The sequence below is a fragment of the Somniosus microcephalus genome, chromosome 14 (assembly GCF_052327205.1).
Source record: "Somniosus microcephalus isolate GS21.2 chromosome 14, FLI_Smic_1.0, whole genome shotgun sequence".
NCBI classification, from domain to species: Eukaryota; Metazoa; Chordata; class Chondrichthyes; order Squaliformes; family Somniosidae; genus Somniosus; species Somniosus microcephalus.
The window spans coordinates 43,093,499-43,118,514 of NC_141000.1; the positions used below are offsets into that span (position 1 = coordinate 43,093,499).

General features: G+C 48.1%; 1 protein-coding gene across 1 annotated transcript in view; it reads right to left on the reverse strand.

The window, feature by feature from the left end:
* pir (pirin) overlaps positions 1 to 25,016 on the reverse strand; it is a 146,334-nt gene that overhangs the window by 23,539 nt on the left and 97,779 nt on the right. Inside the window, exon 5 of the mRNA XM_086006518.1 lies at positions 19,217 to 19,299. Within this exon, the coding sequence (XP_085862644.1) occupies positions 19,217 to 19,299 (83 nt within the window). The remainder of the gene's footprint in view (positions 1 to 19,216; positions 19,300 to 25,016) is intronic.

Consider the following 25,016-nt stretch of genomic DNA (forward strand, 5'->3'; position numbering starts at 1 on the left):
ATTTCCTTAAAAACTTCTAAGAGCAATGGACTTAAAATCTCGCAAAATTCTTTATAAAATTCTGCACTTAGTCCATCGGACCCTGGGCTTTTCCCCCCCTTCATTCCACCTATTGCTACTTTTATTTCCGCTAATCCTACTTCTTTGTCACACATGCTTCTCTCATCCTCCTTTAAACCCTCTTCAATAAAAGCAGTAACCTTCTCCATCGCCAAATTGGAAATGTCTTCTTTAGTATATAACTCTTGATAAAAGCTGCTAGCCGCCTCTAAAATCTCCCCACTTTCATGAATGATCTTCTCCCCTACCTTCAACTCTTCAATTAACGATAATCTCTGTCGCAGCTTTTCTTGCTCTAGAAAATATCTAGTGCACCTTTCGCCCTCCAATGCATCTCTAGCCTTTGCACAGAGAATGGCCCCCTTGCATTTTTCAGCTTGCAATAATTCCCACTCTTCCTTTAGCACCCGGAACTTAGTCTCCGCTCTCTTATCCCCTCCGTCAACTGCTTTACAGACATCCGTAAACCTTTTATTTATATTCTCTTCTCGACGCTGGTTAGCTGCCGCCCTCTTTTCCCCATAACGTACCGAAAAAATCTTTACCTCATATTTGAAATTATCCCACCAAACTCTTCTTTCTTTCAAGAACAAAGGTCCCTTCCGAGCATTCTTTATTATATTTATAATCCCTTCTTTATAAGCAATTTCTTTCAGGTATTGATTGTTTAAAATCCACACCCCTGAACTGATCTTAACTCTGCTGTTCCTAATTCTAAGAACCAAAGTCGAGTGATCAGTAAAAAATACTTTTTTATAATAAATCTCCATCACCTCAGAACTTAACCCTTCCCGCATTAACACAAAATCTATTCGGCTCTGTTTTAAAACATCACCCACCCAACCTGATCTGGAGAACTCCCTTTTTATGGGGTTCCGGTCCCTCCATAAGTCTCTCAAATTTAAATTTGCCATAATTTTTACAATCATCCCTCTGGAGTTATCATCCTTAAAGGTCATCTGGGCTGAAATGTCCATCCGAGATAAAAATACATTAAAATCTCCCACTATACATCCAAAGATGTGCGGGTTAGGTTGATTGGCTATGATAAAAAATTGACCCTTAGTGTTAGGGGTGATTAAATACGTGGGGTTACGGGGATAGGGTGGGATATGTGTTGGTGTAGGGGTTACGGGGATCGGGTGGGATATGTGTCGGTGCAGGCTCGATGGGCCGAAATGGCCTCTATCTGCACTGTGGGGTTTCTGTGATTCTGTGATATACAAGGATTTTCCACCTCTGCTGCTTCAGTGAATAACCCCCGAATAAACTCGCGACGCTTGCAATGGTCGTTCGGTGCATAGATATTAAAGAGATCGCAATTAAATCCCTCCATTTTTACCCTTAGCCATAAAAATCTCCCCTCAGAGTCCTTGTCCATCAAGGCAATGTTCTCTTTTATGGACGGGCTCACCAAAACAGCCACCCCTCTACGGTTATTGTTTGCACAACTCGCAAACACCTCTCCCTTCCAAACCTTCTGAACTCTTTCTAGGATATCCTCATCCCAAAAGGTTTCTTGCAGACACAACAAGTCCGTACCTTTAAAACCCTGCAACAACTGCTGCAATTTCTTCTCACCCCTCAGTCCGTTCACATTAATCGAGACCAATGCAATCATGGCTCCAAAGAAGGGAAGTGTAAAGTCTGTAGGTATTATGGCGAATTAATACACAGACTACAAGAGTAACTTTAACAGGACTTTACTATTCGAAGGTCAGGGCGAATCTGCCCAATAAATCCTGACACAGCACTTATATACCGGTGTGGTCACCGTCGGTATTACAGTATACAGCAGCCAAGATAAAGTAGTGCCACACCTAAAATAGTTCTCTTAAAGGTGGACGGTTACATACAATAGTTCTCTTAAAGGTAGAACAGTTACATACACTACAATCCTCCCTTTTTAGCTTACAATATACTTATTCCCCATTAACATAACATCATAACATATATACAACTTATGCAAAACAGTTCACAGATTCAGTCTCTCTGGAGGCTTCCTGACTCTGTCCGGATAACGCCTCGGTGGTGTAGTAGTTTTCGGCGGGGTAGTAGGTTCTTCTGGCAAGGTCGATTCGGCTTGAAGGACAGTGTCAGGTTCATCTGATTCTAGTATTACCAGATCGGAGGTAGGTGCTCTGGGTATCTCTGCTTCAACATTAGCCGTGTAAGGTTGTGGAGTAGGTTGGTCCTTTGTGGATGACCCTATGATCTGGTCAACATGTCGCCTTATGATGCTGTCACCAATGTCCACGGTATACATCAGCGGCCCTAGCCTTTTCCCAATAGTTCCAGGCTGCCATTTCTCGGTATGGTAGTCATAGGGTCATAGAGTCATAGAGTAATACAGCACGGATAGAGGCCCTTCGGCCCATCGTGTCCGCGCCGGCCATCAAGCCCTGTCTAATCTAATCCCATATTCCAGCATTTGGCCCGTAGCCTTGTATGCTATGGCATTTCAAGTGCACATCCAAATGCTTCTTAAATGTTGTGAGGGTTTCTGCCTCCACAACCCTTTCAGGCAGTGAGTTCCAGACTCCAACCACCCTCTGGGTGAAAAAGTTCTTTCTCAAATCCCCTCTAAACCTCCCGCCCTTTACCTTGAATCTATGCCCCCTAGTTATTGACCCCTCTACTAAGGGAAAAAGCTCCTCAGCATCCATCCTATCTATGCCCCTCATAATTTTGTACACCTCAATCATGTCCCCCCTCAGCCTCCTCTGCTCCAAGGAAAACAAACCCAATCTGCCCAGTCTCTCTTCATAGCTGAAGCACTCCAGCCCTGGTAACATCCTGGTGAACCTCCTCTGCACCCTCTCTAACGCGATCACATCCTTCCTGTAGTGTGGCGACCAGAACTGCACACAGTATTCCAGCTGTGGCCTAACCAGTGTTTTATACAGCTCCATCATAACCTCCTCGCTCTTATATTCAATGCCTCGGCTAATGAAGGCAAGTATCCCATATGCCTTTTTTACCACCTTATCCACCTGTTCCGCCGCCTTCAGGGATCTGTGTACTTGCACACCCAGATCCCTCTGACCCTCCGTCTTGCCTAGGGTCTTTCCATTCATTGTGTATTCCTTTGCCTTGTTAGTCCCCCCAAAGTGCATCACCTTGCACTTTTCCGGGTTAAATTCCATTTGCCACTGTTCCGCCCATCTGACCAACCCATCTATATCGTCCTGCAGACTGAGGCTACCCTCCTCGCTATTTACCACCCTACCAATTTTTGTATCATCCGCGAACTTACTGATCATACCCTTTACATTCATATCCAAGTCATTAATGTAGACCACAAACAGCAAGGGACCCAGCACCGATCCCTGTGGTACCCCACTGGCCACAGGCTTCCAGTCACAAAAACAACCTTCGACCATCACCCTCTGCCTTCTGCCACTAAGCCAGTTTTGTATCCAATGTGCCAAGGCACCCTGGATTCCATGGGCTCTTACCTTCTTGACCAGTCTCCTGTGCGGGACTTTATCGAAGGCCTTACTGAAATCCATGTATACCACATCCACTGCGTTACCCTCATCCACACACCTAGTCACCCCCTCAAAAAATTCAATCAAATTAGTCAGACATGATCTTCCCTTGACAAAGCCATGTTGACTATCCCTGATTAATCCTTGCCTCTCCAAGTGGAGACAAATTTTGTCCCTCAGGATTTTTTCCAATAATTTTCCTACCACTGATGTTAGGCTCACTGGCCTGTAGTTCCCCGGTTTTTCCCTACTACCCTTCTTGAATAATGGAACTACATTAGCGGTTCTCCAGTCCTCTGGCACATCCCGTGTGGCCAGAGAGGTCCTGAATATATGTGTTAGAGCCCCTGCAATCTCCTCCTTTGCCTCACACAGCAGCCTGGGATACATTTCATCCGGACCTGGGGATTTATCCATTTTTAAGCCAGCTAAAACCGCCAATACCTCCTCCCTCTCGATGTTAATATGTTCGAGCATATCACAGTCCCCCCGCCCTATTTCTATGTCTACATTGTCCTTCTCCATAGTGAAAACAGATGCAAAAAATTCATTTGGAACCCCTCCTACATCTTCCGGCTCCACACACAGATTGCCACTTTTGTCCCTAATGGACCCTATTTTTTCCCTAGTTATCCTCTTACCCTTAATATACTTATAAAACATCTTCGGATTTTCCTTTATTTTGCTCGCCAGTGTTATTTCATGGCCCCTCCTTGATCTCCTAATTTCTTTTTTAAGTATCCCCCTGCACTTTTTGTACTCCTCTAGGGCTTCCTCCGTCTTTAGCCTTTTGTATCTACCAAAAGCCCTCCTTTTTTTCCTAATCCATTCTCGTATATCCCCTGACATCCAAGGTTCCCTGTGGTTTTTGGAACCACCCTTGACCTTTACGGGAACATGTTGCCATTGTATGATCTCAATCTCCCTTCTGAAAGCCTCCCATTGCTCCGATGCGGATTTTCCTACAAGTAGCTGATCCCAGTCCATTTTGGCCAGATCCTGCCTTATCCTATTAAAATCGGCCTTCCCCCAATTTAGAACCTTTATTTCCGGCCCATCCCTGTCCTTTTCCATGACCACCTTAAATCTTACCATATTATGGTCACCGTCACCAAAGTGCTCACCTACTAGCACTTTTTCCACTTGGCCGGCCACATTCCCTAGAATTAGGTCCAGTACCGCCCCCTCTCTTGTAGGACTTTCTACATGCTGGCTCAAAAAGCTCTCCTGGATGCACTTTAAGAATTCTACACCCTCTGAGCCTTTCACACTCTGACTATCCCAGTTAATATTGGGGAAGTTGAAATCCCCCATTATTATTACCCTATTATTTGCACATTTCTCTGAGATTTGCCTACATATCTGTTCCTCTATCTCCCCCTGACTGTTTGGAGGCCTATAGTACACTCCCAGCAAAGTGCTTGCCCCCTTTTTGTTTTTAAGCTCCACCCATATGGCCTCATTAGAGGACCCTGCTAATATATCATCCCTCCTTACTGCAGTAATTGACTCCTTAATTAATATTGCGACACCCCCTCCTCTTATACCTCCCCCTCTGTCTCGCCTGAAGATTCTGTACCCCGGAATATTGAGCTGCCAATCTTGCCCTTCCCTCAACCATGTCTCCGTGATAGCAACAATATCATACTCCCATGTGTTTATCAACACCTTCAGTTCATCCACCTTATTTGCAAGACTCCTTGCATTAAAATAGATGCCATCCAGCCTTGCCCTTATATATTTGCCCTGTCTACCAAGCTGACTTGTTTTTTTCTCTATAATTGGCAGCACATCCCCCCCTATTTCAGCTCCCCTCTGTATCCCATCCCCCTGCCAAGTTAGTTTAAACCCCCCCCAACAGTGCTAGCAAACCTCCCCGCAAGGATATTTGTCCCGCTCTGGTTCAGGTGCAACCCGTCCGACTTGTACAAGTCCCACCTTTCCCAGAAGCAGGCCCAGTGATCCAGGAAAGTAAAACCCTCCCCCCTACACCAACTCTTTAGCCACGCATTCATCTGCTCTATCCTCCCATTCCTATACTTACTAGAACGTGGCACTGGGAGTAATCCAGAGATTACAACCTTTGAGGTCCTGCTCTTTAATCTGTTACCTAGCTCCCTAAATTCTTGATGCAGGACCTCATCCCTCTTTTTACCTATGTCGTTGGTACCAATGTGGACCACGACCACTGGCTGTTCACCCTCCCCCTCCAGAATGCCCTGCAGCCGCTCAGTGACATCCTTGACCCTGGCACCAGGGAGGCAACAAACCATCCTGGATTCACGTCTATGGCCACAGAAACGCCTATCTGTTCCCCTTACTATAGAATCCCCTACCACTATTGCTCTCCCACTCTTTTTCCCCCCTTCCTGGGCAGCAGGAGCACCCCCAGTGCCAGGAAGTTGGCTGCTGCTGCCTTCCCCTGGTGAGTCATCCCCCTCAACAGTATCCAAAGCGGTATACTTGTTTGAAAGGGGGATGTCCGCAGGGGTTCCCTGCACTACCTGCCTGCCTTTGTTGCTCCGCCTGATGGTCACCCCCTGTGCTGCCCTACCCTGAGGCGTGAACAACTCGCTAAATGTGCTATCCACGAGCCTCTCAGCATCACGTATGCTCCAAAATTCATCCACCCGCAGCTCGAGCGCCGCAATGCGGTCTGCAAGTAGCTGCAGCTGGATGCATTTCCTGCACACATGGTCGTCAGGGACACTGGCAGCGTCCCTGATTTCCCACATGGAGCAAGAGGAGCAGAACACGGGTCTGAGCTCTCCTGCCATGACTTACTCCTTTAATTAATTTTATAATTTATTCAATACCCCAGTTACAGGTATACTCTAGGGCGCTTTATTTACCAACTGTCCCCACTACACCAGAGACCCTAGAAATTTAACACCACAGAAGTGAAGCTTGTATTGAAAAGAGAGAAATACTCACCAACCAATCACTTACCTGCTCCCTGGTGACGTCACACACTGATTACTTTTTACCTCGCTCCTCTGCTGTTGATTTGGTGGGCCTCTGCCTTCGCGCCGGTTTTTAAGCCGGGCTCCTCCTCCGCTGCTGCTCTCCCCCGAACTGGTCGGGCCTCGCAACTGCCGCCGGTTTTTAAGCCGGGCTCCTCCTCCGCTGCTGCTCTCCCCCGAACTGGTCGGGCCTCTGCCTTCGCGCCGGTTTTTAAGCCGGGCTCCTCCTCCGCTGCTGCTCTCCCCCGAACTGGTCGGGCCTCTGCCTTCGCGCCGGTTTTTAAGCCGGGCTCCTCCTCCACTGCTGCTCTCCCCGAACTGGTCGGGCCTCTGCCTTCGCGCCGGTTTTTAAGCCAGGCTCCTCCTCCGCTGCTGCTCTCCCCGGGCCAAAACTTGTTGACCTATCTGAAAGGATCTAGTTGGCCTTTCATTCATGCCCTGAAATTGCCGGTTCTCTACGTCCCTTCTGACGTTTGGCTTAATCAAATCCAGCCGGCATGTTAGTCTTCTATTGAAAAACATCATGGCGGGAGTTTGGTTTGTGACCGCATGTGTTGCATTCCTGTACGCCAACAAGAAGTTATCTACCTTATGTTGTAGGTTGATGTCTTCGTTACTCATGGCCTTTATGGCCTTCTTGAAGGTCTGGACAAACCTTTCAGCTAATCCATTGGTGGCGGGATGGTATGGGGCTGACGTGTAGTGCTTGACCCCATTCCTTTTTAAGAACTTCCTGAATTCTTCGGACACAAATTGCGGTCCATTATCAGAACAGATCTGTTCCGGCAGGCCATTCCTAGCAAATATGGTCCGTAATACTGTGATGGTTTTTTCCGTGGTGGTGGAGGACATCTTTATTACCTCCGGCCACTTGGAGTGTGCATCCACCGCGATTAGAAACATTGAGTCCATAAATGGACCAGCAAAGTCGACGTGTACCCTTTGCCAAGGAGATGAGGGCCACTCCCATGGATGCAGAGGAGCTTGTGGTGGCGCGTTTTGGACCTTCTGGCATCCTAGACAGCTCTTGGTTATTTCTTCGATGTCTCCATCAATACCTGGCCACCACACAAACGCTCTTGCTAGGTTCTTCATTTTCACTCCACCCAGATGCCCCTCGTGAAGCTCCTTTAGCACCTTATGCTGAAGTTTGGGTGGAATCACCACTCTAGATCCACACATCAAGGTTCCTCGGCACACTGACAGCTGTTCTTTTCTTTGCGAAAATGCGGGCAGCGTTGGTTCGCCATGTGCTGGCCATCCCTCCACCGTTAAATCGTAGACTCGTGAGAGAGTCGGATCATTTCTTGTTTCATTTTCGATCATTGAATTTGTTACTGGTAGACATTCCACTATGGATGAGTGGAACATCTCTACCGGGTCCACTGTAGCCGCCTCTTCTACTACTGGCAACGGTAGGCGCGATAACCCATCAGCATTTCCATGCTGTTTGGACCTTTTGTATTCGATGTCATATTGGTGTGCCCCAAGTAACACGGACCACCTCTGTAGCCTTTGCGCTGTCATAGTGGAAACGGCCTTGTTAGGGTTGAATATGGACACCAACGGCTGGTGGTCTGTCAGTAATGTGAACTTCTTGCCCTGCAGGTAATGATTGAATTTCTTTACTCCCCACACAAGGCTGAGGGCCTCCCTATCTATCTGAGCATAATTTCGCTCAGCGGAGGTCAATGATCGGGACGCAAATGCGACTGGCCTTTCCGAGCCATTTGGTAACTTGTGTGAAAGTACTGCTCCAATTCCATAAGGGGAAGCATCACAAGCTAGACGAAGAGGTAACGTTGGGTTGAAATGAGCCAACACTTCCTCAGAGGTAATCAACGCCTTGCTTCTGCGAAAGGCCTTCTTACAGTCCTCGCTCCACTTCCATGGTACTTCTTTCCGCAACAGAGCATTCAGCGGATGCAGCACCGTGGATAGATTTGGCAGAAACTTGTGGTAATAATTAATCAACCCCAGAAACGATCTCAACTGTGATACATTTTCCGGAGCGGGGGCCTTCACGACAGCTTCTATCTTGTCAGGTGACTTGTGCAGCCCCTCTTGGTCAATGACATGACCGCAGTATGAGATCCGTTTCTGGAAGAACTCACATTTCTGGCGATTAACTCGAAGGCCATATTCCTTCAACCTGGTGAGCACCAGTTTCAAATTTGCGAGGTGTTCCTCCTCGTCCTCTCCTGTAATCAGGATATCGTCCAAGTAACACTGAGTGCTTGGAATCCCCTGTAAGACCTGCTCCATGGCCCTCTGCCAAATTGCTGGAGCCGAAGCTACTCCAAAAACCAGTCTATTATAACGATACAAGCCTCTGTGTGTGTTGATTGTGAGATACTGGCGCGACTCTTCCTCAACTACCATCTGTAAGTACGCTTGCGCCAGGTCTATCTTGGTGAAGTGTTTCCCGCCAGACAATGAAGCAAAGATATCCTCAATCCACGGAAGCGGGTATTGTACCGTGTGAAGCACCGGATTAACTGTGATCTTGAAGTCTCCGCAGATGCAGACCTTTCCCGGTCCCCCTGGCTTGTTACTTGATGAAGACTTCATGACGGGAACAATGGGTGTGGCCCACTCACTCCAGTCCACCTTAGACAGTACCCCTGAACGTTCAAGCTCTTCCAGTTCTGCCTCCACAGCAGGTCGTATCGCGTAAGGTACCGATCTGGCTTTGAAAAATTTTGGGCTTGCATGTTCTGCAATCTTGATTTTTGCCTTAGTTCCTCTCAGTGTTCCCAGTCCTTGCTGAAATACCTCTTTAGCTTCGTCCAATATTCTGGACAACCGTTCAGGTTTGACATCTTCCTTTCCGGAATCTACCGTCATTGTGTTTAGTGAGTGCCAGTCTATCTTTATTTTCCTGATCCACTCCCGTCCCAGAAGTGGTGGACCTCCCTCGGGTAGCACATACATGTCCATTCCTCGGTGATCTTTGCCCTTGTGTCTCACCTTGACTTTTATCTTTCCGATGGGGTATACTTTATGCCCCGTGTATGTCTGCAATACTATCTCCGTATCCCGTAGGGGAATATGTTTGAACAACTTTTTGTAATCTTGCTTATTCATGACCGTCAACGCCGATCCGGTGTCCACTTCCATTTTCACTTGGACTTTTGCAATCTGTAGTGTGACCCAGATAGTTTGTCGGTCAGCTTCTTTACTCACATTGTGAATCCTCAGACTACCCAGTTCCTTGCTGTTGGAGTCTGAATCCGAATTCTGTTCATCTGTACTCTTCCCAGTCACCTTATGTACCTTTCTGTACTTCTTCTGCGGTGACTTATTATTGCTGGTCTTCTTTCCTGACCGGCATACTTTAGCTATGTGACCAGGCTTGCCACATTTCCTACATTCCTGGTTTTTAAACCAGCATTGGTTCTGATCGTGTGTTGTCTTCCCACAACGATAACATTTCGTTGTACCCGAAGTCATTTGATCCATACTGAGTACCGCTGTCTTCCGCTGCATTTCTGCTGTGCCTCTCGCTGCGGCTTCGTGCGATGCTGCAATAAGGACAGCCTTCTCAAGTGTAAGATCGTTCTCTTCGAGCAGTCGTTTTTGTATTCCTTCCTTCGACATTCCGCACACGAACTTGTCTCTCAGTGCCTCTGACAGATTTACCCCAAACTGGCAGTATTTTGCTAGTCTACGCAGTTCAACCAGGTACTCTGCGTCGCTTTCCTCTTTTAATTGCGTTCTCACGTAAAATTTAGATCGTTCCGCTAACATCAGCGGTGCAGGGTTCAAATGATCCTTCAGGACAGCAACAATATAAGCGAAAGACTGATCCGCCGGTTTAGCTGGTGATAGAAGATGCTTCAATAACCCGTATGTCTTCGCACCCATTGAGTTTAGTAAGGTTAGAGCTTTGTCATAATTTGCTATCTTATTGACCTTACAATATATCTCGATGCGTTCTACATACGTGGCCCAATCTTCCACATCGGAATCGAAACCATTGATGTTACTACGCTTAGGCATCTTCACCCTCTTCCTGAGAAACAACAACGAAATATTTCTTTAACTTTTTTTTTCCAAAATGGCGGTTTCCCGCGCTTGTCTTCTTTCCCCGCCCACTTTCAAAATGGCGGTTTCCCGCTTCTGTCTTCTTCCCCGCCTACTGGCGGCTTCCCGCATTTCTTCCCCTGGCGGGAGGGGTAAGCTTTTCCCTCGGGCGACGACCGCTGGCTTTCGGGGTTCGCAGCCTGCGCGTCGGCTTCAGTGCGTTCCTTGTTCCCTTTTCTCGGCAGGGCAACCGGCGCTGGGTACAACCCGTTGACGGCGAACAGTTTCAGCCGCTGGGCTGGATCTCGCTCAGTCTCCCTCGCTCGGGCTCTGTCTCTCCCGCTCGCTCGGGCTCTGTCTCTCCCTCAGCGGCTTCCAATCGCGCCTCCCAGCCCTCTCGCAGTCCGGTGCTTTCCTCCCCGGCTGCGGCTGAGTTCTCCGCGATTTATTTAATTTTATATCTTCCCGCGCCTTACGATCCCGGTCGCAGCGCTTCGTGGCCTCGGTCGCTGCCTGGCCTTTTTCACTCCAATCGCGCCTCCCAGCCCTCTCGCAGTCCGGTGCTTTCCTCCCCGGCTGCGGCTGAGTTCACCGCGGTTTATTTATTTTTATATCTTCCCGCGCCTTACGATCCCGGTCGCAGCGCTTCGTGGCCTCGGTCGCTGCCCGGCCTTTTTCGCCGGTCGCGGTCTAGCTGTCTCACGACGCCGTTGCGTCTCCCAGCCCGCTTGTACCGCGGCTTCCGTGCTCCACGCTGCCCCAGTCTCAGCGCCTCTGGGCCTGACTTCTGTCCGGCTCCTTTCCCCCAACCGTGGTCGAGTTCACCGCCCTTATCCTCCGTTTATTTTTTTAATTTTCCCTTTACTCACAGTCACCATGGCCGACTTGCTTCTCGTGCTGATCGGCTCACTCACCACCGTGGCAGAAGGGACAATCACTGCCTGTTGCTGATGGAAGGCTTCGTGTCTGAATTCTTCCTTCTTCCTTGCTCTGCAGACTCGAGTTTTCTCTCAGCAGAACGACGAGGGCGGGTGCCTCTTCTCGACGCTCGTTAACTGCTTCGGAAGTATTGTTGCCGCAGGGTAAGATCGAACTCGTCGCCACTGTAAAGTCTGTAGGTATTATGGCGAATTAATACACAGACTACAAGAGTAACTTTAACAGGACTTTACTATTCGAAGGTCAGGGCGAATCTGCCCAATAAATCCTGACACAGCACTTATATACCGGTGTGGTCACCGTCGGTATTACAGTATACAGCAGCCAAGATAAAGTAGTGCCACACCTAAAATAGTTCTCTTAAAGGTGGACGGTTACATACAATAGTTCTCTTAAAGGTAGAACAGTTACATACACTACAGGAAGTATGCCTGATAATCTCCCCATCATTTAATCTCTGGCCCTTCCCTCCTCACATGCTCCTTCCCAACTTCTCGGGCAGCTGTTGCTTTTTCCTGCAGCCTCCGACTCTTTTTCCCCTCCTGTTTAAACTTTCCCTGCTGTTTCAGCCTCTTCCTTGCATTAAGTTTGGGCCCAGGAGCTGCCCTTCCTCCCTCCTTCAGCCCCTCACTACCCTTTCCCTTTCCACATGATGCCACCCCACCCCCGACTTCCATGTCTCTGTCCCCCTCTAATTCCTCACACTCAAGCTCTTCTGCAACCCCCTGTGCCTGCTCCCCGTCCGATACATAATCCTGCTCCCCGTCAGATACTTCATCTCCCACAGAGAGTCTTCCTGCTATCGCAGTTTCTCCCACTGTGCCGCTCCCTTTGACCACATCTCCACCTCTGACCATTGCACCCTGTTCCCTCTCTCCATGGGACAATGGCACACCTAAATTGTTCCCTTCTGACTTCTCTATCTCGCTGATCCTATCCTGCTGTCCCTTTAAGGCTCCTGCCTCTTGCTCCCTCTTCCCGTCCTGCCCCCTCCCGCTCACCAAGATATCCGACTCCCCACCTCTCCCCGGAGCACCCACATCCACCACACACCCCGCTCCTGCCTCCTCTCCCCCCGCAGCCACCAGACTCCCCAGGGGGAGCCGAACAGCACTAAGGCTCGAGTCTGCACTCGACCCTCGCTGCCCGCTGCCGTCTTTGTTCCCCTCCACAGTACTCGGTGTGTTTTCCGAAATCTCCATCCCATCCTCTGCCATCTCCATCCCGTCCTCCACTCCACCATCCTCTGCCTCTTCCTGTGCTCCTTTCTCCTTCATTTTACCGGCTGTGTCCTTCGACTGCACCGCTCCTCCGGCCGTTCAACTCTCATCTCCTTCTCCTTCTCCCATCTCCTCACCACTCATATCGCTCCCTTCTGCCACACACTCACAGCGGGTGGGGCCTTTGTGACACACCCCACAGCTCTCCGCCTTGCAGCTCCGAGTGATATGTCCCGACTCACCGCAATTGTAACAATACAAATCTGGACAGTTTCTTACGAGATGGTCATGTCCCAGACAATAGTAGCACACCTTTACTTGGTTATTGTGCAGCACACGAAAGTACTGCACTCCTTCCAGTGTCTCGAACTTCATACTGTACGGCAAAGACCTCAGCCCATCTGGGAACTGCACCTTTACATACCGGGTTCCGTCTGCTACCCGTGTTCCCGGATAGTACCTCCTCTTTATTTTAGAACAGATTTTAATGTCCCACAACTCCAACTTTTTGCTGAGCACTTCGTCCTTGGTGTACACTGGCAAGTTCAAAAATGAAACCACCACCTCCTCTGAATATAGCAGAGTCACCTCCAAGAATTTCTCACCAACTTTCAGATTGAGTAGCAGTTTTTCCACCTCCTCACGGCCACTGACCGTCACCTCAAATCCCACATTCGGCTTTGGTCGGCAGGCAAAGCAGCTTCCCTCGCCACAGTCCTCATGAACCGCCTGGATTATATCCCAGGCTCGAATCTTCTTATCTTCACACTGCACCACCACCGTATTTTCTTTACCAAACCTCCTGAGGTCCCGGCCCAAATCTTTGGGCCTTTTTTTCCCCCTTCCCACCACAGTTTCTTCCCTAATTAAATTCCTCTCAGGAATATTGTCCTCTGGGGGGCCCGGCACTCCGGACCCCTCAGCAGCCATCTGGCTGTTTTTTGTGGGCCAAAAAGGCCCTAAAACCTGAAAACAACACCCCTAAACCCACCACCAACTTTTTACAAAACTCCCTCCAACACCCAGCTGCAATTAGGCAACCAGTAACACCTGGCTCACTCCTAGCTCCTCCCACCTAGAGAGTGCTACCCACTGAGCCACAGCTGACACCCTTTTTGTATCGTGGCAACCAGAACTGTACATGTTATTCTAAGTGTGGTCACGCCAATGAGTTATAAAGTTACAGGATCACCTCACTCTTTCAGCTCAATACTGGCCTTTTAATACATCCCAACCTCTGATTTGCTTTATTCACTGCCACCGAGCACTGTTGCGATAGCTTCAATTTATTGTCAATCAGGACCCCCAGATCTCTCTCATTTTCCATGCATATAATTTTTTTTCCAATTAACTAATAGTCCCTTCTTGGATTTTTTGTTCCCGTGTGAAGCACTTTACATTTCTCTACGTTGAATTTCATCTGCCACCTGTCTGCCCAATTCTCGAATATATTCAAATCCTCCTGTAGCTTATCCTGTTCAGCTTTGGAGTCTACCACCTTCATTAGCTTTGTAGCCTTGTTGTGAATCACATCCTTCATTCTTTTACTGGAAGAGGCCAACTTGATATGCCAATTGTAACAAAAGGAGTAACGTAAAACACACAAAATATTCAGCAACTCCAAACAGCATAATCAGAACGATAATCAAGAGTTAGGTTGGGTGAAAACGAGGAGGTTAAATGCTTTCAAAGAATGAGGAAGATCAAATTGACAGTAGGTTGCCATCATGTTCAAGTAAGAATTAACCAGAATGATGCAGTCATTGAATGGTGGGACCTGCACACCTGTTTCTTCAGGCAACTTTGGAGCACTACATCACCAAACAAGTTAACGGTCTGAGCTAGTAAATCAAGATTTTTGTGAAAACATGCAAACTCATCCAGCTAGCTGGCTTGCAGGTAGTTCAAGGAGGCACCTTCTAAATGTTGGTCCAAGTTGTGACAATGAGTAGAGTGAGTTCTACCTTTCCTTAGTTAGTCCTGCCAGGGAGTAATGGAAGGTAACTCTACTCATAACCTCTACCAGCGAGGGCACAAGAGCAGCAAAGTCTTGGTAACACCATCATCTCCAAGTTTTCCTCCAAGTCACACACCATCCTGACTTGGAAATATATCGGCTGTTTCTTCATTGTCGCTGGGTCAAAATCCTGGAATTCCCTCCCTAACAGCACTGTGGGAATATCATTAACACAAGGGGGGGGGGATTTTAACTCAGGTGCGGGATGGTGTCGTGTTATCCGAATTTCGTGTTTCCCACACGAATCTAAATGGATGTGGGAGAATGATGCAATTTTAACTTAAGTGGCCAATTGATTTCCAGCGTGTGGCAAGCCTTTGCAAATGGGTTTTTCATGACTGAAAGTCCCCTCCGATGACGCTGCGGCAGAGCCACTGAGGGACTTTGAGCAACTGTACATAATTCCCTTTAATGAGGTTTTACTCCAACCTAAGCCTGAACCAGTCTGTTAGTGATTTCTGTGTTTGTACATACTGTTTGCATGCACGGGGCGCGGTCCCTTTAAGACTGCGGCAAAGCGCGGGTAAACGCGATGACGTCATGCCGCTAATCACGTGACCACCCAAGCGCGGGAGAAACGTGATGACGTCATGACGCCATCCACGGGACCGCCCTGGCAGTCCTCGTGGAGCCTCCGACCAGCAAAGACCTGTTTTCGTGGTTCTCCTGTATCGATCTCGACAAACTGTTTAAACGCGTTAATTCTGCATTAAAACTTGTTTGTTTGATCGCCTGAGTCGACCTCAGTTCTTAGATAGGAATTTGGCAATTCCTACAACATCATCATTGCTGCTGCATTTAAGGTCCTCAGCAAGCCTTGCTTCTTCTGCAGACTGCCAAGCTTCTTGACTGTGCAGTGTGAGGGAGCTGCAGCAAAAATGACAAGCGGGAGGGCAAGATCAGCTCCTCGCTTTGACGAGGTGGCACTGCAGGCATTAGTCGATGGGGCTAGGGCCAACAGGGAGGTGCTCTTCCCTTCATCAGGGAGGAAGACGCCTCCCACTCAGACCAAGGCAGTGCGGATGCAGGTGGCTGAGGAGGTCAACTCCTTGGGAGTCACCTGCAGAACCTGGATACAGTGCAGGAAAAGATTTCATGACCTTCAGCGCACTGGAAAAGTGAGTATGAATTTCCCATCACCCTCAATCTGATCCCCATTGCCTCTCCTCACCAGCACTCAGCTTTAGCAATCTCTTCCTCCACATCCCACTTGACACTGACATCCATGCACCCGTACCCATTCCTTCTCTCTCTATGCTCACATTCACACAACTATTCCACCATGCAGCCCTCACACTTCCTATCACTCTGATGCTTTGAACATAACTGACAACACACAGGGAGGGCCCTTGGTCTTGCAACCTCACTCCATCTTTGTCGCCTTTTAAGTATCTATGCTATGCAATCTCTACACTCACTCCTTCATTCTCACTCAACCTCCACTTGTCTCTCTCATTGCAGGAAAAGAGAGCTCACAACAAAAGAGAGCGAGCCAGGACAGGAGGAGGGACAGCCTCAATAGCCCACCTCACCCCCTAGGAGGAGGCCGTCCTGGAAATTATGGGCATTGAGGATGATTCGCGCGTGGGGGATGGACAGACGGGTGCAACACATCAAGCTGGTGACAGAAAAGTTTCCCATCTCTCTCTTTGACATTGCATGAGTCACTGATAATGATTGTGAAGCTGTAACAGATGCACTTATGAGCATCTGCAAAAAGCTATGTGCATGTAGCCTTTGCATCACATCTCTGACTCTTTCCTTTACTCCCCCACAGGACCATCACAAGCATCCGTCCCCCCTAGCCAGGAAGAAGAGGCTGAGTAGCCAGACTCCTCAGAGGAAGCTGCAACCTCTGAGGGCGCAGCATCATCAGAATTCAGCGCACCCAGCACCAGCACAGACACTCACACCTCGGTGGGACCTTTGAGACATAGAGTAGTGTTGTCACCTGGTGTATCACAGCTCACAAGTGAGAATCAGCAGATTGTGGAGACAGGGACAGCAGTGGAGAGTCCTAGTCGGACGGCACAGGACTCTGCCAGCTCGGCTCAGCAGCATGTCGACCCTCTGCCTCTGGGTCCAGCGGTGATGGAACTCCAGGAAGAGATGCAGGAGTCTCTGGCAGGTTTTGTCTCTAGGGTTGCTGTGAGTGTGGAGTGAATGGAGGAGTCCATAGTGACCATGACCAGAGCCTTTGTGGTGTCGTTGGCACATGAACGCATCACCACGGAAAAGATGGCAACCACCGTGGAAAGGATGGCTACCATAGAGGAGAGGATGGCTACGGTAGAGGAGAGGATGGCTACGGCCATGGAGGAGCTTAGTCACCAGGGTATGGAAAACATGGTCATTGTTCAGAATAGAATGACATCTCGTGAGGAGCGATGGGCATCTATTGAACAGAGAACCCAGACCTTCATGGAAATCCTTCTGAGTCGGACTGCTATTGCAGATACGGGTCCCCATGGCCTCCCTGATGTGCAGCAAGGTGCTCTCCAGTCACTTGCAGGAGCTGAGGGGGACCTGACCCATGAGAGGGAGGTTGGTGGCAGACCTCCAGGAAGTGGGGGCTCCTCTCCAAGTGCTCACACTTCCATGCCACTGCAGAGCCCTCGGTCAGAGCCCCACTGGAGTCCACACCCAAGTGAGATAGGCGTCTCAACCCCTGCACAGCCGCAGGAGCAGCAGACTGTTGACGAGCCCTCACAGGCTCGCCACCCCAGAGGACGCCCGCCAAAGGTGTCGAGACAGGAGCAGCAGCAAAGTGAGCAAGGGGCCTCCACATCTGCTGAAGCCACAGGGGAAGCACCACGTAGGAGCACGCGTAAGAGGAAAATTCTGCACAAATAATCACAAGGGTAGTCACTTGGGTGCAATTTTGTGTTTACTGCAAAAATGCCATCACTTCGGTAATGTACATTAAATTTCTGGTGGCAAATGGTGCAGTTGTATCATCCGTCATTTCGCTAGTGGGACTTCCACATTGAGGGCTTAGGCATACTTGCAACTGTCAGTATGGTGGTCAGATTGCTAGGGATCCTCTGGTTCTTGGCCATTGTCAATGCTCTGGTAAGAAGCTGCGAGGCAAAAGTTTTTGTTTGACTAGGCTAAGCAAATCTGGCCAGGATGAGTGCATCCCTTGCATCCCGGGCAGCAATGTTGTCACGCGCTGGTGCCTTCTGGCCTGTGCATCTTCAGGTGGGTGACTAGCAGCTTGCCGCTCCTGTTGATGCTCCTGCTGCTGTTGCTCATGGTTCTGCTGCTGCCGCAGCTGGTGCTCGAGCTCCTCTAATGCCCAGATGGGAAGGAAATAAATCGCTCCCATGCTTCTGGTATATGCCTCCATTGAGGAAGCACTGAGTGAAGGTGGCAAGAGGGGTTTCCCAGGAGGTCACACTGGAGATGGGTGTGAGGCTCCAACCTTCCACAGGTGTGGTTAAGCCTTCTAAAAGTTGCTCCAGGCTTGAGACCACTAAGTCCTGCCACCTGCAAATCATGGCTGATCAAATCTCCTCTTTAATGTTTGACCTGCAGTTGATAGTCAGCAATCCAATAGTGCTCCCGCCAGGTTTCACATTCGTGTTTCCCACCAGGCGTGTTTCATGTGGGAAAAGGGTTAAATTCGCAAGGGCCTTTCAAAATAGGATTATAGAGGCCAGTTAGTGGTTGTTAAGGGCCTTAAAGACCAATCCCACCTGTTGGATGCGGGACGGAGTCAGGATCATTAGATACGCCTGAGTTAAAATTGCTCAGAGTCGGGAACCAGGCCGGTGGGGGGGGGGGGGACGGGGGGTCCCGCCCGTCAGTTTTTGCAATTTTAACCCCCCGCACTCCTCCAAGCCCGATTCCATGGCTCAATGAAAATCAAGCCCAAGGACTGTAATAGTTCAAGAAGAAGGCAGGTCACCACCACCTTCCCAGGGCAATGAGGGAGGGACAATAAATGCTGGTCTTGCCAGAACCGCCCACATCCTGAGAATAACATTTATAAATAGGGTACTGAAAGCTTTGTGGTCAATGGCGCTTTCTGAGGATAATGGAGTTACAGGAAACTTTCGATTAACCGGCCCCTAAATAACCTATCCACCGGCAAAATTCAGGAGTCGGTTCAGGTAACTTTTTTTACTTTTAGTTACTTTTTTTACTCCATTTGTTGCTGTGCAAGGGTGTAGCTGAAGCTGTTGCTAAGCTACAGAGACGCTTGCAACTTGTGCCGATTTGTTTTGAAGCTGTGCAACAGGGTTTGTTGCTTTATGAGCTCCGTATCTTTTACTATAGCGTTCGGTTATCCGGCATTGTTGATGAACCGGCAACACGTCGGTCCCGTCCGTGCCGGATACCAGAAAGTTTCCTGTACTTGCACTGAGGTTTTAATAATTCATTTTCAAAGTCACGTATTTTTGATTGTAGCTATGTTGGTATATTACATTAAAATAAATCAAACTAGAGAAATCATTTGAAGGTTGAGATGAATGAGGTTTATCTAAAAAGTAATACCTTATTTTCCATTTGGACATTTTCTCCATCATCAAATATAGCTATCTGGTGAGGCTCAATTCTTCTTTGGTCCTCATCAGGGCCTGTAAAATAACTAGTGTATTAACAGAGAACCCCTTTTTTCCTTTGCTAACCATTTTTTGGACCTGATATTAAGTTCTCAAATCTCAGGTGAAGATAGTTACAAAGTATAATGTGAAACAGTTTAATCGCCTTAGGGCTAAGCTTACCGAGTTTAGGCAGCAGAAAGTACAAGGACATGTTTGTCAGTGCTAATTTATTACTTCTGTCCCTAAAATCTAATGTGGAGGTACAGTGGGTGAGAAAGCATGGTATATCGCCAAAAAAGGACAGATTCTTTGCAACAAAGTTAATCATGATCATTGGGGAAATCTAAATTAGCCTCACCAAAAATTAATAAAGCAGACATATAAGGAGATTTAGCAATGACTTTTCATTATCTAGCATAGGGAAACGCCTCAATCCTCAGTGTAGGAAAGAAATATATCTCATTTACTAATGTATAGCCATTCATAGTGGCATGATGGAAAACACGGGAGTGCTCACACCAACTTCACTTCCGCGGATTCCTGAAACTTCAGACAGTTGCATTTAAGATGGGTTCTGGTGCTTGCTCAGAATCGTGTGCTTGATGCCATAGCAACAACAGGACAAAGCACAGCCAGGAAAATAACTTTCATAAAAGGTCATTATATGCATCATCTGAATGATCTCATTGTGGCTCAATATAACTGAAGGAAACAATTGCAGAATACGGAGAGGACTGTATGATTATCAGAGATGGGTTTCATTAATTTAAAATAAAATAAAAACGCACACTCCCTTTACTCTCTCTTCTCTTTCCTCATCATTGTGGGCTCCTCACCACCTTGCATCCTTCTCTAACTAAGGCTGGGTGCTTTGAACATCACCATCATTGCCTCCACAATTGGCCAAAGGAGCACAATTCAAATAGGGTGAGATGGGCTCCACCTGAGACACAATGCCTGACTTTCATACATTACTACACATTTCCATTTAATAGCCTGGCTAAGGTGGTGAAACTCCTCCGTTGGAGTCTGAGTAACAAGCAGAACACAAACCTCGTTGCCTGCGAAGACAATCTCTTGTGGTGAGTGTTGCTAAAACGCAAATTACCAGAAATATATTATATTACGGATACTTTTAATTTGCATGTAATTACAATAAACCCACCTATATTTGGGCAGATGTATTAAATTCCTGAAATCACATCCAGCAGAAAATTGCAGGAAAAGGGCTATGGGCAGCTCGATGAGTAGTGGGCTGAAGCCAGTGAAACTCCAGATGGAAATCTAGGCTTCTTTCCCTTATCTCCAGCCTTTAACCTCTCTCTGTTACAACCTTTCTCCATTTTATTCACAAGACTAAGGCCATTGATCCTGAGCTTTCTTCTTCTGTTCCTTCTAAGCACCCAAAATACCATCTTACACATTCTTTCCCCCCACCCCCAGCATCCTTAATGTGCTGAAAGCAAGACTCATCACATTGTTTCCTACAATGCTTCATCTTTTGCAAGCTCTCAGAATGCTGAAGCTTCTTTGTCTGTGTTCCCTTTCCTTTTACAGACTACGGCCTAGAAATTCAGTATCGCCACGTTTGGGGCGTTATACTCGGGCGGGCGCAAAATTTAGCGCCCAGTGCAAATTATCGCCACCTTCAGCTAAATTGACCTGCATCGCCCCAAGAGGTGCTTGGAGCGCTAAAGCAGGCGCTGCACGACTGTCCTAAGGCGATAAGCTGGACAAGCTGGACAAGCCGAGGGCGGGAGCAGCGCAGGTGCGTCCAGTTAGCGATTTCACGCAGACACGCTGGCGCCGGTCAGCTCTTAAAGGGGAGGGTCGATCTTGGATTGCAGCCACACCCTGCACATCGGAGCCCTGATTCTCGGTCTGGACAGACCTGCTGCCACATTCTAACGCCTAGGACCATGGAGAGGGCCAGGGAGCTGTTGTATGAACGCATTAAAGCATAGAATCAGGCAGACAGGCTTATAACTACGATGTTCTCTTTATTGTGTAAAATGGCTGACTGCCCTTTTCCCGGGTAATTCCCATAATGCAATGCACATTACATTACCGTATTTACTGGTGTCAAACTCGCACATTATATTACCGTATTGACTGGTGTCAAACTCGCAATCAATACACGACATCCCCCTTTTCCTTGGAAACAAACTTGCAGTTTACATACAGTTGCTTACAATAACACTGCATAACTTATTTGGCTTATAAACTTTTTACAAACTTGTGTCTTACCACACAACTAAATAATTCCCAGGTTTAAACATTTAACATCACCCATGCAGTTCTCGCAGAGTTTATGTTGTGACATTATCAAACAGTCTTTGGGGTTTACTTTTAACCCTTTGAGGTCTGGCTGTATTGGGTATGTCTGACATGTTGGTGTCAGTGGGTATTTCCTGTGTCACAGTGGTATGTGTGTCAGGGTCAACTATACTGTCCTCAGTCCCTTGTGTTTCCTCCTGCTCATGGAGTGTCTCCTTTGGTCCATTGGTTCTGTATTTCTTCACAAATGTAGTGTTTCTCGAGTAGCGTGCTCTGTCTGGAGATTCTACTACTACTTGACTCCCTGTTTTACTCAAAACTTTGTGGGGTGTGGCATTAAAAGAAGCGGTGAACTTGTCCACTTTGTCCTGCCGTACCAGCACCGTGTCGCCAACTTCCACCTCTGAGTATTGTGTTCTCCGCTGTTCATCTGCGTACAGTTTGGACTTGCCTTTTTGTTCTGCGTCCCGGTCACGTACTTCCATGTCTACGCGCGACTCTGTGATGTCTGGCAGCTTTCCTCTCATTCTCCATTTAAAGAGCAGCTCTGCCGGGCTCTTACCTGTTGTGGCATGGTCAATGCTCCTGTACACAGTCACATATTTTCTAAGTTCACATTTCCAATCTAGTCCTTCTGACTGAGCAATTCTGATTCTCTTCATCAGCGATGCATTCTGGCGCTCGACTTCTCCGTTAGCCTGAGCCCATTTTGCTGTCATTTTCAGGTGTTTAATCCCGTTGTTTTCACAGTACTCTTTGAATAATTCAGATCTGAATTGGGGACCATTATCAGATTTGCAGGTGATTGGCAAACCATGACGGCTGAAGATTGACTCTAAACTATCAATAACCTTCTCTGTTGTTGTGGAGGTCATGATGTCGTATTCATAGTAGCGACTATAATAATCAACTACCACAAGAATGGAGTGGTTGGATGGCAAGGGTCTCAGTAAGTCTATAGCTACATCCTGCCAGGGGCCCTCTGGTAATGGTGTTGGTCTCAACGGTTCAGGTGGGTCAGGTCTGGCTACTATCTGACAGCCGTGGCACGCTTTACAGTGTTTTTCAGCTGCCTTGTCCATGCCAGGCCACCAAACCTTGGTTCTGAGATGTTGCTTTGTTCCAACTATTCCCAAGTGTCCTTCATGTGCTAACACCAGGGCTCGTGCGTGTAACACTGTGGGTAGCACGATGCGTGCTCCCCGAAGAACTAGGTACCCCATTATGCACAGCTCGTTTGCAATTGCTGCATAAGCTTTACAGTTCTCAAAATGTCCATTTGTGATTGCCTTCTGTACCTCAATCAGCTTTGGGTTGGTAGCAGAGGCTTCCTCCACCTCTCTAGTAGTGAGTGCTTTTGGTGTCGCACTCACAGCTACAAATCTCACGTATTCATCTGAGCCGTGAGAATGTATCTCCTGTTTTGCTGTCTCCCCCAGCAATCGTGAGAGTGGGTCTGCAATGTTTTGCTTGCCTGGAATGTGTATCACCTTAAAATCATACAGCTGTAATCTAAGTACTCATCTCTCTATACGGGCACAGGGTTTAGAGTGTGGGCTGTATATCACTTGTAATGGCTTATGGTCAGTTACCAAGTTAAATTTTCAGCCATACACATATGGATGCAGCCTCTCAGAAGCCCATACAAGAGCTAAGGCCTCTCTCTCTGTTTGAGAGTATTTCCTCTCACAGTCTGTTAAACTACGACTTACATAGCACCTCTTGTCCCTGTTGGTCCTGAACTAGTACTGCGCCTAAACCTACAGGACTGGCGTCTGCTATCACCTTGGTTGGTGCGTCCTTATTAAAATATGCTAAAGTGCCGGCTCCCGCCAACTCTTCCTTGAGTGCACTGAATGACTGTCTCTGTTGTGATCCAAATTTAAATGGTGTGTCTTTTCTCGTCAGGTGTCGCAGTGGCTCTGATAGCGTTGCAAACTGCGGGATGAATCTGCTACTGTACCCAACGAGTCCCAAGAAACTCTTCACCTCTGTAGCATTCTCTGGTTCCCGAGCTTCTGCCACCGCTCGCACTCTCTCTGCTGTTGGTCCGATGCCCTTTTCAGACAACAGGATTCCCATGAAAATCAATCAGTCCATGTTGAATTGGCACTTCTCTGAGTTTAGTGTCAGTCCACTTTCCATTAGTCTGGTCATGACAGCGTGCAGGCGTCTGTCGTGCGTTTCCTGGTCGTCTGCCTGCACGATAATGTCATCGGAGATGTTTTCAACACCCTCTATTCCAGCTAAGGCATTAGCTATCTCGTGCTGATATTGCTCACTAGCTGAAGATACACCGAATATCAGCCTCTTGTACCTGTATACTCCGTTATGTACTGCAAACGTTGTGATTTCTCGTGACTCAGGGGTCAGTTCTAGCTGGTGATAACCCCATTTCAGGTCTAGCTTACTAAACACCGTCGAGCCGTTCATACCTTGGAGTATCTCATCAACGGTGGGGATTGGATATCGTTCCCTCACTATTGCCTGGTTTGCTCGTCTCATGTCTAGGCATAACCTTACATCCTTATCTGCTTTTGGTACAATAACCACAGGATTTACCCATGGGGTGGGACCAGTTACAGGTTCAATAATGTCCATGTCCCTCAATTGTTTTATTTTGGCCTCTACTGCCCCCCTTAAGTTGAATGGTATACGCCTGAGTGGCTGGGCCACAGAATTCACTTGTGGGTCAATATACAAACTGATCTGTTTTGTGTTCAGACTTCCTACTCCCTGGAACACCTTTGGATACCGCTGTTCTAGTAGCTGTCTTACATCTACCACAGCTGAGACATCTGCGCCTATTTTTAAAACTCCCAGGCCTAGAAATTCGGTATAGCCGCGTTTGGGGCGCTAGTCCTGGCGATGTGCAAAGTTTAGCACCAGGCGCAATCTAGCACCACCTAGCACGATACTGGTTTGCAGCGCCCCTAAAGGTGATTGCGGTGCTAAATCAGGCGCTGCACGCTACTCTTAAGGCGCTAACCCAGCGGCGCAACCCAATTTCGCGGCGGTGGGGCGCAGCGAAGGTGCTGTCAATAATCACTTTCCCTGAGACACACTGGCGCCGGCCAGCTCTTAAAGGGGCAGGTCAATTGGCATCACCAGACACACTCACTGCCTTGTAGGCCTTCAAAGCAGTGGGAGCCTACCTGTGGCGCACCAGCCTAGCAAGACATGGAAAGGGTGAGGCAGAGGGCGGAATGCCTCACTGATGGGGCATTGGATGCTTTGGTTGGCGCAGTGGAATCAAGGCCAAGGAAGATGGTCGGAATGTGATTTATGTTTTGGACAGTCTCCCGGGTGCGAGAGCCAGTTATGTGTCAAGTGTATTAGTTTTGCTTTCTGTTGCCATAGCTTTCTCATGTTTGAAGGAACCACATTTTGTGTAATGAAACACTTTCTTCATTTACAATGGCCATGCCTGCTATTTACATGCATCTTGCCCTTCACAGGCTTGGGGGTATCAG